The sequence below is a fragment of the Indicator indicator genome, chromosome Z (genome assembly GCF_027791375.1).
Source record: "Indicator indicator isolate 239-I01 chromosome Z, UM_Iind_1.1, whole genome shotgun sequence".
In the NCBI taxonomy this organism is placed as follows: Eukaryota; Metazoa; Chordata; class Aves; order Piciformes; family Indicatoridae; genus Indicator; species Indicator indicator.
Window position 1 is genome coordinate 30,046,026 of NC_072053.1, and position 16,450 is coordinate 30,062,475.

A 16,450-nucleotide genomic window follows, 5' to 3' on the forward strand; every position below is an offset into this window, starting at 1 on the left:
AAGAGGGACACACTGTTAAGTGGGGAAAGCACTGGTTGTTCTGTCCTTGTTCCTTCTCACACCTAAGAACTCAGGTGCTGGAATGTGTCCAAAGAAGAGCAATAAAGCTGGTGACAGATCTAGAGGACAAGTCTGCTGAGTAGCAGCTGAGGGAAATGGGATTGTTCAGCTTGGAGTAAAGAAGGCTCAGAGGAGCCTTTCTCACTCACTCCAACTACCTAAAAGGCGGTTGAAGCAACATGGAGGTTAGTCTCCCAAGGAACAAATGATAAGAGGAAACAGTCTCAAGTTGTGGTGAGGTTTAGGTTGGACATCAGGAATGATCTCTTCTCCAAAGGGGTTGTCAAAATTTGGAAGAGGCTGCCCAGGGAAGTGGTGACATCACCATCCCTGGAGGGACTGGAAAGCTGTGTAGATGTGGTGCTAAGGGATTTGGTTTAGTGGCGACCTGACACTGCTAACAGTTGGACTTGATCTTAAAGGTCTCTTTCAACCAAAATGACCTTTTTTCTGTGTTTCTAATCCTTCCACATTTTCATGTTCTGCCCACAACCAGAGGACAGGCTGGAGGGGTGGGCTGAGGACAATCTCATGAGGTTCAATATGGCAAATGGCAAGGTCCTGCACCTAGGTTGGGGCAATCCTCGATTATCAATACAGGCTTTGGGGATAATGAAATTGAGAGCAGCCCTCCAGAAAAGGACTTGGGGGTACTGATGGATGAGAAGGAACCTTGGAGCTCATCTGTTCCAACCTCCCCACTATGGACAGAGGTACCTCCTAACTAGGCTTGACTGCATAAGGCCTCATCCAGCCTACCCCTGAACACCCCCAGGGAGGAACCATCCACAACCTCCCTGGACAACCTATTCCAGAGTCTCACCACTCTCATATTGAAGAACTTCTTCCTAAGATCCAGTCTAAAACCATTTCCCCTTGTCCTATTGTTAGACAGCCTTTATGAAAAGTCACTCTCCAGCCTTTCTGCAGGATCCCTTGAGGTAGTGGAAGGAAGCTGTACAGTGTGTGTCCCCCCACACTGAGTCTTCCCTTCTCTAGGCTGAACAACCTCCGCTCCTTCAGCTTGGTCTCATGGCAGATGTGTTTCAGCCCTTGGATCTTCTTTGTGGCCCTCCTCTGGACTTGCTCCAACAGCTCTGTGTTCTTATGATGGGGACAGAACTGAATGCGGTATTCGAGGTAGGGTCTCACAAGAGCAGAATAAAGGGGAAGCTGGACATGAGCCAACAATGCACACTTGCAACGCCAGTCACATTTTGGGCTGCATCAAAAGAAGCATGGGCACCACAGAGGTTGACTCTTCCACTCTGCTCTGGTGAGACCTCAGCTGGAGTACTGTGTCCAACTATGGGGCCCACAACAGAAGAGATATATGGACCTGTGGGTCCAGAGGAGACGACAAAGATGATCAGAGGCTGGAGCACCTCTTCTATAAGGCAGCCTGAGAGAGTTGGGGCTGTTCAGCCTGTAAAAGAGAAGGCTCTGGGGAGACCTTGTAATTACGTTTCAGCATCTGAAGGGGACTGACAGGAAGGCTGGGTAAGGACTGTTGAGAAGTGTGATAAATAAAGATAGGGGATGTAATTTTGCTTCCGCTAATTAAGGGTATAAGTGAGAAAGCAGGAAGAATGTGAAGATCCCACCCCCAAGGCTGGAGCCCACGACATTTCGTGCTGGGTCAGGCACCGGTCCGTGTGTCTGGGACACTTGAGTTCAGAAGTTCAAGCATCCAGTGGCCCCTGAAGAGACCACCACCAGACGTGCAGTGTCAGGATCTCTTCTTATGTGGCAGAGGTTCTTTGTTCTTGGAACTAATCAGGTTGTTGCACAGGAAGAGTTATGTGGAAGGAAAGGTGTACATGCAGGAAAGTATGTACCCAGCGCTATAAATTAAACCTTCTTTAACAGACTTTGTCTCTCAACAAAATTTTTAGGAGTGAGCTTGTTTCTCACGAGAAGAGCATCTACTGATAGGTTGAGGGGCAGTGGTTTGAAACTGGAGCAGGGTAGGTGTCGGCTGGACATAAGGAAGAACTTCTTTACAGTGAGTGGTAAAATACTGAAACACAGGTTGCCCAGGGATGTGGTTGAGGCCCCATCCCTAAGCGACATTCAAGATCCAACTTGATGTGGCTCTGGGCAGCCTGATCTAGTTGGAGGTGTCCCTGCTCACTTCAGGGGCGTTGGACAAGATGACCTTTGAGGGTCACTTCCAACCTGATGCTATCTGTGAAACCCTCCCGACCACACTGCACCACAGAAGTGCAGTGAGGGGCATCCAATGTCACGTGCTGTACCGGCAGCCCTGCAGCTGAATGGCTTTAATCGAGCCGGGTGACGCTCTGCGGGAGTTCCTTTCGGGCGGGGAGGTTTTACTTTTCGTGGAGAGAACGCGCTTTGTGACTCAGAGCCGCGGCTCTGCCGGAAGCACCCCGCCGCCACCAGCACAGCCTGCCGCCACACGAGCACGGCTCGGCTACACCTCCGGCCCGCGAGGGGGCACTGTCCGGCGCGTCGCGCTGCCCTGGCCCCGACGCTGCTCGGGAGCTGCAGTTCCGCACTACACGTGCTCTGGGAGAGGGGCCTTAGTGCTGTCAGTCGCCGCCATGCCCAAGGTGCGGGCCGGGAAACGGCCGCGGAAGGAAAGCCGGGAGGTCCGTGCTACCGGTGAGTGCGGGCCGCGCGTCGCCGCCGGGTACGGAGGCCTGGCAGTCCCGGCCCGGCCTGCACTTGGCCGTGTTCGGCGGTGCCTCGATCCCGGGAGCGGCCTCCCTGGAGGCCCGGGGGAAGGCAGCTTCTGGTGGTATGCGCGGCTTGAGTTGGGAAAAGTGAGAGGGGTTTACGATTCCAGATGCCTGGAGGTTTCAGCACACATAAGCAGCATCTCTACAGGCCTAGTAGGAGGTGCCCTTGCCCATTGCATGGGGGGTTGCAACTAGATAATCCTTAAAGTCCCCTCCAACCCAGAGCGTTCTGTGATTCCATGATTCTGGGAATGCCAGCGGTAGAGAAAAAAAAGGAAGAGTTTTGCCTTCACGTTTTCGCGGGGCGCGCTTGAAGCGAGAGTAGCGCTTCTCTCTGCCTTAGGCATCCTCTTCAACAAAGGAGCCGGCCAGCACATCTTGAAGAATCCCCTCGTCGTCAACAGCATCATCGAGAAGGTGCCTGGAAATGAAACGGGGATCGCCGATGGGCAGGCGGCGGGCGGCAGTGGCCGACCGGGAGCTGCTCTGGGGCCGCGGGCAGGGCGCTTTGGCCCTACACCGCAGGCTGCGCCGGGCAGAGCTGGCCGAGAGTTCCTTGGGAAAGCGTGTCCAGACGCACAGTCCTCTTCCCTGACTCTGGCCTTTTTGTGGTTGTGGAGGGATCTTCCTTCTTTACTGCAGTTAATGCCTTACTTTTGTTTAAAGTGTGGCAACTTGTGTATTTTCCTACGCTTCGCTAAAGATCTGTCATAAATTAGCTTTAAGATATTCTTATTTTCATCGTTCCCCTTTGATGACTTTCTACATCCTTCTCTACTAGCTGTTTGTGGCTTGTTACTGAGCTGCATGTAGCTTTTGTTTTGAAATTAAATGGTTGCTTGAAATGAGTTGTAAAAAAATAACCAAAATGCCGTATGTTCTTAGGCTGCCCTGCGACGTACAGATGTCATTCTGGAAGTAGGCCCGGGAACTGGTAACCTGACAGTAAAGATGTTAGAGAAAGTAAAAAAAGTAAGTGAGGATTTCCCACACACATACGTTGTGTGCCCCCCTGCTCCCACATTATGTCTTAGACTATGACAAACAGAAGGATCTTCATCTGCTTGGTTCAAATAAGTAGAATTACCTAACACTTGCTTAATTTCAGTGTTTTTTAAGATGTTCATGTAAATGTTGGGCATGATTTTATCAAACTATAGTATTTTTACCTGTTTATGTGGTACAGCTTGCTTGTTTTGAAAAGGCAGGAAGACTCACAGCCTGATAAGGAATTTTGAAGAATTACTTAAACCTGCAACCCTAGATAGTTTGGTTTGGGGTTTTTTTTACACTTGAGATTTTAATCCCAGTTGGGAGGAATTGTATGAAGTAGCAAACACATGCTTTGTTTTCAGGTTATTGCTTGTGAAATTGACCCTAGACTTGTTGGTGAACTTCAGAAGAGAGTTCAGGGCACGTAAGTATCAACTGTGGAAATAACCAGCACTGAAACTGGTGCAAGGGCTTTGGCAACATAGTTCTCTGAGGATAACTACAGTGTATTTTCCCCCAGGTGTCTGGCAAACAAGCTTGAAATCAAAGTTGGCGATATCTTGAAAACAGATTTACCATTCTTTGATGCATGTGTGGCTAACTTGCCTTACCAGGTATAGATTAAACAACATGATAAAACCTTTTAAATTATGATTTCCCAGAGATTAGACTAATGCTATTACTCTTTTCTTCAGATTTCTTCACCTTTTGTTTTCAAGTTGTTGCTTCATAGACCTTTCTTCAGGTATGTGGAAGAACAGAACTCTGTATTACCTCATAGGGAAAAAATATTTTTTTCAAATATTCCAAAATTTATTTTTTTTTTTTAGTTCTTATCATTGGTACATCAGAGATGCACCTTTTTTTTTCTCTGTAATATGAAACCTCCTAGTGCCTGGAAAATAGTTTATGTCATTGTATTAAGCACGAGGGAAAAATTTGGTCATGGCATCAGTGAGTGTCCAGCTGATGAAAACAAGAAATGCACCTCCTTACACTAGTATTACACTACTAATCTAGGGATAAGGAAAGCGTTGTAGCATTTCAAGTGCCTTCCTATTTGAGAAAGGAAGAACGGGAAGGCTAGAATTAGACAATTAACATCTGGTGTGAAAATGTGACTGCCCAGTTACTTCCATGTGTGTCAACAGTTCTTGATTTTTCTCCCTGAAGCAGTAATGCTAGTGACATTACTAGTCATTTGTTTCAGCTGGAGAGTGGGTGTTTGAAGGGCTCATCATAGTTAATTCGAAATGATGTGTTACAGCCAGGTGCAAAACTCTTGATACCTGCTTCTGTCTCTTTGATGCTGAGCCGTATATCTTTAACATAAAATGAATCAAATTCTGTTGTGGCTTTAGGGATGTTTGGATGGTTCCACCAAGTTTTGTTGTTTTTCATAACAGACTGAACTGATTAAGGCAGAGTTGGTTTATGACAAACTTCTATTGCTTCTCAGTGCTGAGATCTTGTGTTTTCCAGGTGTCTTAGATGGCTTTTGATCACTGTGAATTCATTGTCTCCCTTCTCTTGTTCTCAGGTGTGCAATACTTATGTTTCAAAGGGAATTTGCATGGCGTTTGGTTGCAAAACCAGGAACAAAACTCTACTGCAGACTTTCTATTAATACCCAGTTACTAGCTCGAGTGGACCATCTGATGAAGGTACATCATTCTGAACTATCAAATACAATAATGTTTCTAGGAATGTGAGGGTTTGCCTATTGGTGTAGGTGCCTGACTTCTCCTTAATAACAGGTTGGAAAGAACAACTTCAGGCCTCCTCCCAAGGTTGAATCCAGTGTTGTCAGAATAGAGCCAAAGAACCCACCACCTCCTATCAACTTCCAGGTCAGCATCGGGTGCATACTGCCGAACACCAGCTGTTCATTGGCATTTACATAATCCCAAAATGCCTTTACTGATCATTCTTGCGTTAGGATGTTACCTGAATGTGCCACCAGAAATTCAGGTGCAGCTTTGTTTACAGTACTTCTGAGGTGACTGAGCTACCATCTCCATGTCAGTTGGAGAGTTGCTAGTAATAGCAACTGTTAATTGTGGTTCGTATCTCCCAGAAACCCGCCTGGCTGATGACTTTGTTCATTATGATCAAAGGAGTATCTGTGAGAAGTCTTATCCTCAGATGATTGTGTATACTCTCAGAAGACAGGGTTGTAATCTTAATCTTAACTTTTTAAATGCTTTGATTTTCAAGACTTACTTCAGCCTTGCCCAGTGTTGGCTGGATTTTCTGCAAGCATCTCGACTTCTCAGCAAGATCAGGCTAGTAGTGCCTAGGCACAAAAAACCCCAATTATCCAGGGTTTGGTGGGTAAAGTATTTCTCCTTCATTTGTATTGCTTTGTCCAAGACAGGACTGAATTTCTATTGCTTAAAAAATTATTTTCCTGAAAGATTTTTGTTCAGTATTGTTGTGAAATTGTCAATAGTGACTGTCCTTGCTTGTAGGAGCTGTATGTTCCTTTCAGTAAATTCTGAAATTTTTACTTTCAGGAGTGGGATGGCCTGGTAAGGATAGCCTTTGTTAGGAAAAACAAGACACTTTCCGCAGCATTTAAGTAAGTAGCCATCTATTAAGGAAATATTTTCAAAGTTCTACAGCCCATCCAGTTCAACCATTTCTTTCATGCGAATGTATAGCAGTGCTGTATGTGTGCCAGCACTGTGATAAACCATGATGGAGGATTTATGCTGAGGTCACAGGCTTGAGAAGGAAGAAGAAAACCAGGCAGCCATTTAAAAACGTCTCTGCATAGTAGTTGCACTTTTTTATATCAAAGAGTAACAATCAGTCAAGAAAAAAAACCAAAACTTAAAGCTTAGTTTTCCTTCTAAATGTTTATTTCTTTCAGGTCAAGCGCTGTAGCGCAGTTGCTGGATCATAATTACCGAATTCATTGTTCCTTACATAATACAGTAAGTTTTTAATATAATAAATTCTGTGTACTGTGGCCTACATACTGAATTTTATGAGTAAGATACCAATATTGGAGAGGTTAACATGTTAAAAGTTTTTACATGAGAATTTGAGAAAGGGAGAAACTCAATTCTAAAAAAGTCTGACAGGGTCAATAAATTGCAGTGAGAAAGCTGAAAGCTGAGTATATTAGTAATGTATTCACTGTACATGTCTCAAGGACTTCCACTAATTTAATAAAAAAAATGTTGTCTGCTTAGCAATACTATTGTGTTTAATTTATAATGAATGAGCTGAGGTATAAACATTCAGATGAAAGAACAGAATACAGTAACCCATATTAGAAAAAAGACAAACTTCTATCATTTGAGACAAGAACTCTTCTAAAAGCAGGGAAATAATAGTTACTTAAATGAAGTTTTTTCCTATGCTAGGAATAAAAAAAAAAAAAAAGTGTATTCTATTTTCCATTGACAGGAAATACCAGAAAACTTCAAAATTGCAGAGAAGATACAAACAGTACTAAAAAATACAGGTTACTCTGAAAAACGAGCCCGCTCAATGGATATAGATGATTTCATTAGGTATTTTTTCCCCTCTTTATGCCTTTATCATCATCTTCAAATTCTATCTGCATCTGTACCTGTGTAGCACACAGGTTGGTATTGAGTTGCATAGGAATAGTACTCTTTCAGCACCAGACACTCTTTGCTCCCAGTTCTGAACACAAACAAACACTTAAAACTCTCTTACGTGTTTTCATTCCTGCTTACAATATTGAGAAGCAACTAGCTGAAGATCCCCATTCCTGGTATTTGTGTACTGTACCTGTAAAAATAGCTTTAATAATGGAAATGGTTGTTGTAATTTCCCTGGAGACCTACACAACCTTTCCCTCTCTTTGGGGATTAGGTTGTGATCTTTAGCATAATTTGGAAATTTGAGTAATTAACTGCTATATTCTGCTCGCTCTTCTGGTCAGTTAATTTAAGTGGCAAGATGAATCCTTTCCTAATTTAAGATAAAAATTCCTAGCTGTTTCTCAGCTACCACTCTTTAAAGAAAGATAATAAACCTGGGAGGATGCAATATAACTAACCTCCTTGCAAATAACAGCTGCATCTCTAAAACAGCGAATCTGCTAATAACTTCTAGTTTAAGATGTGTAACCATTCTTTATGGCGGTTGGACAGCGATGGCTGTTTTCATGCTGGTTTTGTATGTTCTTTGCCAGCCAGCAGGTCTTAGAAATGCCTGAAGCTGAAGTACAAATTTGTAGAAATTGTAACAAATATTTCTCTTTTTCAGACTGCTGCACGGCTTCAATTCAGAAGGCATCCATTTCTCCTAGATTCTACTAGACGAATGAGGATGTTCTGTATTTTGTCACCCAAAGTGTTACCTAAGTGACTGCAGTAGGACAAGCTCTTCTCACAAAGGCAATGAACCTGAAGACAGCACTAAAACCTTACATCCAGGGAAGAAGCTGCTGCTCTGTATTTCACAAGTGATAACTACTATCATGATGGAAGGGAGTGATGTACTTCCACATGACAGTAATTTTTAAGTATATCAAATAACACGGACTGATGCAGTCGTAATTTACATTTGTAAATTGTGATTTGTAAAGTCTGATTGCAGACTTGACCTCAGTGTATTTTTGCACAATACTCAACGTGGTCTGGGCAACAAAACCAGAGCTGTAGCAATGCCATGTATTGGGGATTTTTTCCATTTGTTCTATCATGTCTTTAAATACCTTCTGTTAATCTGAAGTGCCTGCCTCTTCCATTTGTCCTCTGGTAGCTACTTGCATTCCTAATCTCTCAGTAATCCGCTTCTCTTGCAGAAATCTTAGCAACTGTTTTTCATTTATCTTGCGGGTTTGCTATCATTTACAAAAACATTACCAAGGTATCCGAAACTACCAGTATCATCTCTTCTTACTCCCTCCTTATTGTTGTCAGACTAGTGTAGAAACCAGCAAAAAACTACCAACGTGCCAGTGCTCAGAAGCATACACAGCAGGATTTTTTGTCAGTTGTTAATGTAAGCAGCTATTTTTATAAGAAAAGTACTTCACCCTTCAAGGCAAGGAGGAGTTTGAGCACAGATCAAAGCTTTCAGTGAGCCTTAGAGCACTGCCTACACATCCGTATCCTGACTTACTCAAGTGTCTTAATATAGTTTGTATTAGATACGTTTCTTACTACGGACATGGCAGAGTTTTCCCAAGGAGGTTTGCATTAACTCTGCATAGCAGCGTTTGAAGTTAAAATCCACTTCAATCTGTCTTACGATTCAGGAAAGCAGTGAGTTTGAAGCATCATGCAGTGCTGAAAGCATCACTTCTGTGTACTAACTCTCATCATCTTTTTTTCATGCATAGCCTATCTTTCTAAGACCACAGTCATCTTTGGAGAAGACGCAAATTAGCAAAACCCCTGGATACAACTCCATTTTTATACACATCCAATACCAATTATTTAAAAATCATTGATTCAGAAGCATGTACAGAAATACGGACTTAAATTTCCATGCATCCTAAGAGGTTGTCTATAGTGCTGCTTCACTACACACAGAACCAATACTTAAGAGTGAAATAAGTAGCCATAGCAGTGTGCTCAAACTCAGAAGGAGCAAGGGCTGGGGATGTGTCACACTTCTTAAATGCTTTTGTTTTACAGGACAGGAATAAAGCTTGTCTTGAGTGTTGGTCAAGTAATTCCAGTACATCACAGCAACAGACTGTAGGAATTCAAGTGCTGTAACCAGCCTTATCAGTTTATCTTGATTCTTACTGCTTCAGTATCTAGATCTGACTTGTACAGCAGGCTCTGCCACAAAGGCTGTTTCTTCACCATTTCCTTGCAGCAGACAATCTCCACTTGTATATGCTACCTGACATGTCATTTACAAGGCTTGATAAAAAGCTGCAGAAATCTAGCTGCCTGTGTTTCCTGTCCTTTTTTGGTACCCACTCAAAACCACAGCCAAGTTGTGGCCCTTGGCTTGGAGGAACAGTAGGGAAGCCACTGTGTCTCATGTACGATGTCTTCACAGCCTTTTTAGAAAGTAAGCTTTCTTCAGAGCAGCCTCAAAGAAACCTTCTGGTACCCTATGATAATGTGTACTATCACGTACCAACACTGCCTTTTGTCATGCTGGCTTTTCCCTTTGAACTATGATGGATAACACCCTTAAAAGTCCAGCAAGGTCTGTGAGATGTTCTGCAAAACTCAATTCAGGACAGTGCTCTGGGGAACAACTTCTGTATGACTTCGTATAGAAGCTCCAGAATAAATAACTCATTCTGAAATGAGAGGCGAATTAAAAAGTGTAATATGCTTACGAAGTGAAACCCTTCCCAAAGCACAACACAACTTTAAGAGAAGTAAAGTCTCATCTGTAGTTTATTTAATAGCTTAATTTATTAAACACATTATGTAAAATCTACATTGTTTCAGTTTTCGTGTTTACACACAGCAGGATTTTTTTTCATTTTTAACCATGATGCAACAAAGAGCTTCCCATAGCCTGCCTTTCCATGGGAGGTACAAACATTGAACACTACAAGAATTCCTGGCTCATTTAACTCTCTCTTCACTGCCTTCCCCTTTATTTCCCTTATATAGGTTTGCATTCCAAAAGTGGTTTTATTTTAAAGAGTTCAAGGGAGAGCCTGCAGATACGAACTCCTGGAAACAAGGAGAACTCCTAGAAAGGTTTACAGTTCTTCATTTGACGTGAAGTTCTTACATGAAAAAAGTCAATCTTTTCTGGATACTGACTTGCAAAAATAACTTGAGTGCCACCACCTAAAAAAGTGTTGATATACATGGCACCGTTTGTAAGACTTCACGTACTCATGGGATTTCTATTAGTGCTACGTAGAGGTATTGTGCAAAATCCTCAAAATGAACATAGGCACAAGGAAATGCTGTGACATTTTAATGGCCACAGTTTTACTCTGTTATTATAAATATGGCAAATATTTCCCAACATAAAATTCACAATTTGAATAAATGAAATATTTTTTAAAAAGTGCTTCACAGATCTGAACCCTGCATGGTTGTGCTGTCTGGTCTAGAAGCATTTTGTAGACATCATAGGAGCATTTCACATATGAAAACGTCATTCAGGTGAATAAGAAACAGGACATTTCCACAGATATTTCTAACATTTTTACACTTTCAAGTACTTGAGTTCTTACAGCCACTTGATTTTGTAACAAACGTGTGCTACAGCAGTACAGGATTGTAGACTTCTTGAGCAGCAAAGGCCCATTTCAAAGGGCACGTGATCTTTTTGGGTTGATCTGTTTACTGGCCTGTTCCTCCTCTTGTAGCGCTGTCCGGAAAGATTTCACTTTATCTTTAATGAAAAAGAGAAAATGAGTCCTGATGTGCCTGTGCTCAACACAGATCTTGAAACTAAGCCCTGATGCTCTACATCCCGTCCCTAATGCACAACAAAGAACATTTCTTCACAAAAATAGCTGATGCTACAAACTGCAGAGGACTGACATAAGCTTAATCCAATACTCACTATACAAGCAAGTTGCTTAGCAACTTAGTCCCTTCTTACAGGGACTGGCTTGTCTCTAGGCAGGATAGGTTTGGAAACCACAACTGCATTCCCAGCACGTAACCTGTTCAGACTTAAATTCATACAGAGCATAGGAAGATACACACCACATATGTCCTTTTCCTTCCCAGCACCTTCCAAATTATCCTTAGAGGTATAGAAAATTGTTTACAGTTAGTCACCTCTGCACATTCTAAAACCCAGCAGATTATATTTCTATTTCCCCCTTTTTCTATCAATGTGGAAAAGCATTTGTAATTAAATTGTGTAAGTCATCAAATGTATACAGACCTAAGTATAACAAGAATGGAAAAAAACTGAGAAAGGAAGTGTAACATCCTTTCATATTTCTTTTTCTGTCCCACTCCATTGCCCAATAACATGCCCAAGATTGGGAGGAAAGGAACAAAAATGACAGCATAAAGATGTCACTTCCAGAGCAACAGGAATAGAAGTTAAAACATCCAGTGACCATACTGTGCCATGAGCAGAACATAGAAGATACTTGGAGAAATTATTTTTGACTTAACAGTTCCTCCCTTCCCTAAAAGTATATATGTATCACGCTGCCTGTAAAGGGGCAAGGACCTCTTAGATAGCCTATGCCTCCTGTACATCTTTCCAAAGCAGTATCTAATAAGTTTTCCAAGGTCAGGAAGTCACCTAAACTGTGTGTTTTTTCACTGCCGGTGTCTCAAAATGTTGTCTTCTAAAGAGGGAGCTATCATTCATAACAAAAACAAAGGAATGTACCTCCAAATTTTTGCTGAAGTACACTGGTGCCAATGTATGTTTAAGACAGGCCACATCTGATTTATGTATTCTAGCCTACAGCAGATACTCAGATTGAGTAAAAAGTAATGTTTTATCTTACAAGGAGCTTCTTAACACAGATCAAAAAAATCCCACCCCCACTGTTGAGTCCCCAAGCCCACTCTTGAATTTTTTACAAGTACAGTATCTCTCTTGGAGTCCAAATAGTCACAGAAGCTAAAAAGAAAAATTCATCTGATTTTAGAAGACAAGTGGAAGAGTCAGTTTTGGGCACTAAGAATAATCTGCAGTTTCAAAAAAGAGAGGCTGATAAAATTCAGACAGCCTGCTGAAAGAAAAAAAGTAAGCTAACAACAACTCAGGGCTTGATGCTGCTCTTAAGCAGAGTCTTAAAACTTACAGCAGGGTCCCTGCTACACTACAGAATGTGATAGAGCAAGAACTGGGAATTCCTACTACTTTTTCCTCATGGCATTATCTTCTTTTTTGGCTTTTTGGGCACAGTTTGGATATTCTTTTTTCCTTCCTTTCTTGCTTTGGACCAAAGGAAAATTGCAGGATTGAGTTTACATTTCCTGGAAGTAAAGCAAGCATTTTTCCTTTGAACTAGGATGACCTGAGAACAGATACAAACTAATTCCTAGGCAGCGGAATAGCTCTTCCTTACACAGATATTGCAAAGCAGCATAAGGCAAAAAAATACCTGAAACATAACCACTCTTTGCTTTCCTCCTCACTATTACTGCAAGTCTCCCTAGCAGATGAAAACACACAAAAGTGATTAAAAGCAACCTACCTCTAAGTTCGATCAGAATATCAATTTTTTGATCCAGAATTGCTTCAAGTTGGGTAGCATAGGAGTCCACATCATAGTCCGCTTCTTCTGTCATCTTGAGAAGAGATTTTTCATCTTCCAGCCATCTAATAGATTCCTAGACAGAAAGTAAAAAAACCCTCCAATTAAATACATTATCAAAGTTTCAAGACAAGTTTCAAGACAAAAAACTCAGACCTTTTCTCAAGATGACCATACTCGTACTGTCTAGATACCTCAATATAACAGATTTCAATCCTAAAATGAAACCTTTTTTCTAACTCAGCAAACCCGTATGTTTTCTACATGGTTTCTTAATTCCAGTGGCCATACCAGCAGCAGGTGAACCCCAGCTATTCCAGTTCTCTTCAAACTCAGAAGATTAGGTGGTTGTAAAGCTAAGAAACTCACAGAACTTTATGTCATGGTTATGTTCTATTAGGTAGGTACCAAACTTCCAAGTCAGGCTTCAAATATAAGTATAGGCTAGCAGCCACTGACTATAACCATACCGTCACTGCTAGTCAGAGAGCCAAAATAATTCTATCTAGAGCATGATTCATTGCATTGATCCATTTTCAACATTTAGACATCTGGAAGAAAACTGACAGAAGACAACTTCTGCCTGGTACAGCTGCAGATTTTGTATTGGTGCAGTCCACCTCCACACACAGCATAGGCTAACAAGCCACTAACTACCATGCTGTGGAGCGCAGGTTCGTAGGTGTTTCCATTCAGTGACTGTTGAGAGGAGCAGTAATCTCTAGCAGAAGGCCAGATGGACATATAGGTGCAGTAACATCCTAAACTAATACAGCTTGTCTCTCCAGAAGTCACAGGTATTAGGACACAGCTATGCCATACGACTTTCACACTCTTCCATGTTTTACTTCAGGGCTGATGGTTCCTAGAAACTAAATCTTTACATCTGTTGCAAAATGTGTTATTTAGCATCCTACTGTATTATGAACACACATCAGTGTTCCAATAAGTCAGATACCTAAACAGAGCAGATGTGTGTATTCCCTATAGGTTTAATGTTCTGCTGTTCTCCTGCAGCAGACATGCCAAACAGACAGCTTTCCTGAAAGCTCTAAGGCTATGAACAGCAGCAGTTCACATCTCCTTCTGAAAAGTAGTAACTCATACTGATTACTGTAATTTCTTTTGTGACTGTAAAAGGCTTCATCGCTCTGACCAACGTTATGCTGCATGGGCACTATTCTTTCAAAAAACCATACCTAATAGCAAGTGAAAATCTTTATGTATCTGTAGAAAGGAAGCGAACAGGCAGTTAGAAACAGGTATGTCTTCGGGATCTCAGTATCTCAGATACTGAGATACTCAGATACAAAAGGATACTCAGGTGAGATACTTGTAGGGAGAACTGCAGTACCTTCGAGGGAGATGACCAAATAAAAATGGTGCTAATTCAGACATTATTATTAACTGCCAGCTCTAGCCTACAAGTCAGACAGTGAAATGGAAAATCTCAAGACCAGTCTGAACAAACATCTTCCAACACAGTCACTTTTGCTGGAAAAGGACTACAATGAAAATACAGTGAACAGTAAAGAGAGCAAAAAGAAAAAAAAGCAACTTTTCTTATGCTGGACAGTTCATTTAGGAATGTTTGTTGAAAAGGAAAATTTTACTAAATTTCTGTGATGATACAGAAATATGCTTGCCTTTCATCAGGAAGACAAAGATTAGTCTGCCACAAGGGGCTTAGCATAATAAAGGAATTCGGCAATCTGAGAGCAGCAGAATGACCAGCAGCAGATAATATACCCTACAGCTTCAAGAGCATGTACTTTCACTGGGAAAATTTGAACCCCTGGATTAGGACAAAACAAAGTACAGCTCCATCTTTTACCTGGAAGACAGCTCTGTGATCTTCTACTACTTGCTCTTCCATTTCTACCATTTGTGACACAGCTTCATGGAAATTAAGCAGCTGTGGAGAAACTTCCTCTTCCTAAAAACAATAGTTAAGCTTGTTAGCCTGGAAAGCACTGTGGCTACAGGAAATATATTAAATGAGATCCATCCATCATTGTCAAAAAACAGAATTTAACATATCTAACAAGAAAACCTCCACAAATGAGCAGAGCAGGCAATAAATTCAAAGTGTTCAAAGTGTTCACGGTGTTAAATGTAATTCATATTCACTAAAAAATTCACAAGGGAAGAATGCTAATTTCTAGTAGGTTTTTAAGACAGAAACTTGGTTTGTGTCAGGGCCTTTTTTATGTATATTACAATAGACAAAAAAAATTCAGAAAAAGAGAACTGCAATTGCATTCAATAAATTTCAGGAAATCAAAATGAAATTAATATTTTTTTTTTTTAGAAAAGTAGAATAGGTGTAAAATGAGTACTTTAAAATGTACATAGTGAGATCAGAAAAATGCATAACAGAATCACAAAATAGGGCACACAGGACTTCTTTAGAAATTGATAAGGAAGGGGAAGGTGACAGGTAGGCTGCAATTAATGTTTGAGCAATACAGTTGAGTTCCTTACATGATGCCTTTGAAATCTCTCTTAAAATATATTGCAAAACTTAAACCAATTCCACAGGAAAAATGAAAAAATATTACATAAAAGGGTATCTGTCTGGAAGGGCTGTTCAGGGAGAAGCTCTAGGAAATCACAGAATGGTAAGGGTTGGAAGGGACCTCTGGTTATCATCTAGTCCAGCCCACCTGCTAAAGCAAGTTCACTTAGAGCTGCACAGGGTTGTGCCCAGGTGGGTTTAGAATCTCTCCAGAGACTCCACAACCTCTCTGGGGAGCCTGTTACAGTGTTCTGTTACCAGCTTGTTCTTAAAAAAAGGCAAGTTACTAAAATAAGAAATACAGCAGAAACCATGAAAAGGTGTCTGAGAAGGCACCTTGTGAAAAATAAGTTCAGATAGAAAGGATTTTTATTTTCTTTCAGCATTTCTGCAAATTGAATTTTAATTCCTGTTGAACATTTTAGGAACAGGGCTAGGAATATTTTAGGACTAGAGCTGATAAACATCAATGAGAAGAAAATGCCCTTTAGAAGATGCCTCTCAGCTCCCTACTCCAGCAGCCAAGATATGCTGGGAACATGATGTGGCTCTCTCCAAACAGTACACTGGAGTACCACCCTGTGAAAATCAGAATATTAACAACAAGAAGGATGGGTAGCCAGATTTCTAAATGCAGAGAAAGGCAACTTCACTTGAAATGGGTGTTGCATGCAAGGAAAATAACACTCAGAAACACAAGAGTGTTAAATAAAACAGAGAGGTGTCCAAGATACTTCTAACCACCTAAAAAAAAAAATGAAACTGTGCTGGGAAAAAAATGCACACTAAGGAACATCAGAGCCTAGAGCAGACCTTGCTTAGACATTAAAAGTCTTCATCAGCAATGAAGACAAAATAAAGTAAAACATTCTCCTCTTACCCTCCGAGAAACGTTTTTGGTTGTGATTTTATTTGGGAATAAGCATCATAACATAAAGCAATGCACAGGCATGCTGTATTTACTTTATGGTCTTACTAACAGGCTATAAATGCACATTACTCTGGATTCATTCTACC

General features: G+C 41.3%; 2 protein-coding genes across 4 annotated transcripts in view; one reads left to right on the top strand and one right to left on the bottom strand.

Moving 5' to 3' along the window:
• Nucleotides 1–2,596: 2,596 nt before the first annotated feature.
• Nucleotides 2,597–8,101, top strand: LOC128979466 (probable dimethyladenosine transferase). Its single transcript, XM_054397694.1, has 12 exons — nt 2,597–2,688; nt 3,109–3,182; nt 3,651–3,737; nt 4,121–4,182; nt 4,279–4,372; nt 4,454–4,503; nt 5,299–5,422; nt 5,516–5,608; nt 6,275–6,339; nt 6,634–6,697; nt 7,176–7,282; nt 8,007–8,101. Exons 1-12 carry the CDS (start codon nt 2,628–2,630, stop codon nt 8,047–8,049), a joined length of 924 nt encoding a protein of 307 aa, XP_054253669.1. The 5' UTR covers nt 2,597–2,627; the 3' UTR covers nt 8,050–8,101.
• A 7-nt stretch (nt 8,102–8,108) lies between these two features.
• Nucleotides 8,109–16,450, bottom strand: part of KIF2A (kinesin family member 2A) — a 41,659-nt gene continuing 33,317 nt past the window's right edge. For 2 of the 3 annotated variants that reach the window (XM_054397691.1, XM_054397690.1), the window contains 3 exons: nt 14,750–14,851; nt 12,856–12,991; nt 8,109–11,072 (listed from right to left, as the gene is read on the bottom strand). In XM_054397691.1, the coding sequence (XP_054253666.1) occupies nt 10,987–11,072; nt 12,856–12,991; nt 14,750–14,851 (324 nt within the window). In that variant the 3' untranslated portion in view covers nt 8,109–10,986. The remainder of the gene's footprint in view (nt 11,073–12,855; nt 12,992–14,749; nt 14,852–16,450) is intronic. The other variant, XM_054397693.1, reaches the window with a different exon arrangement.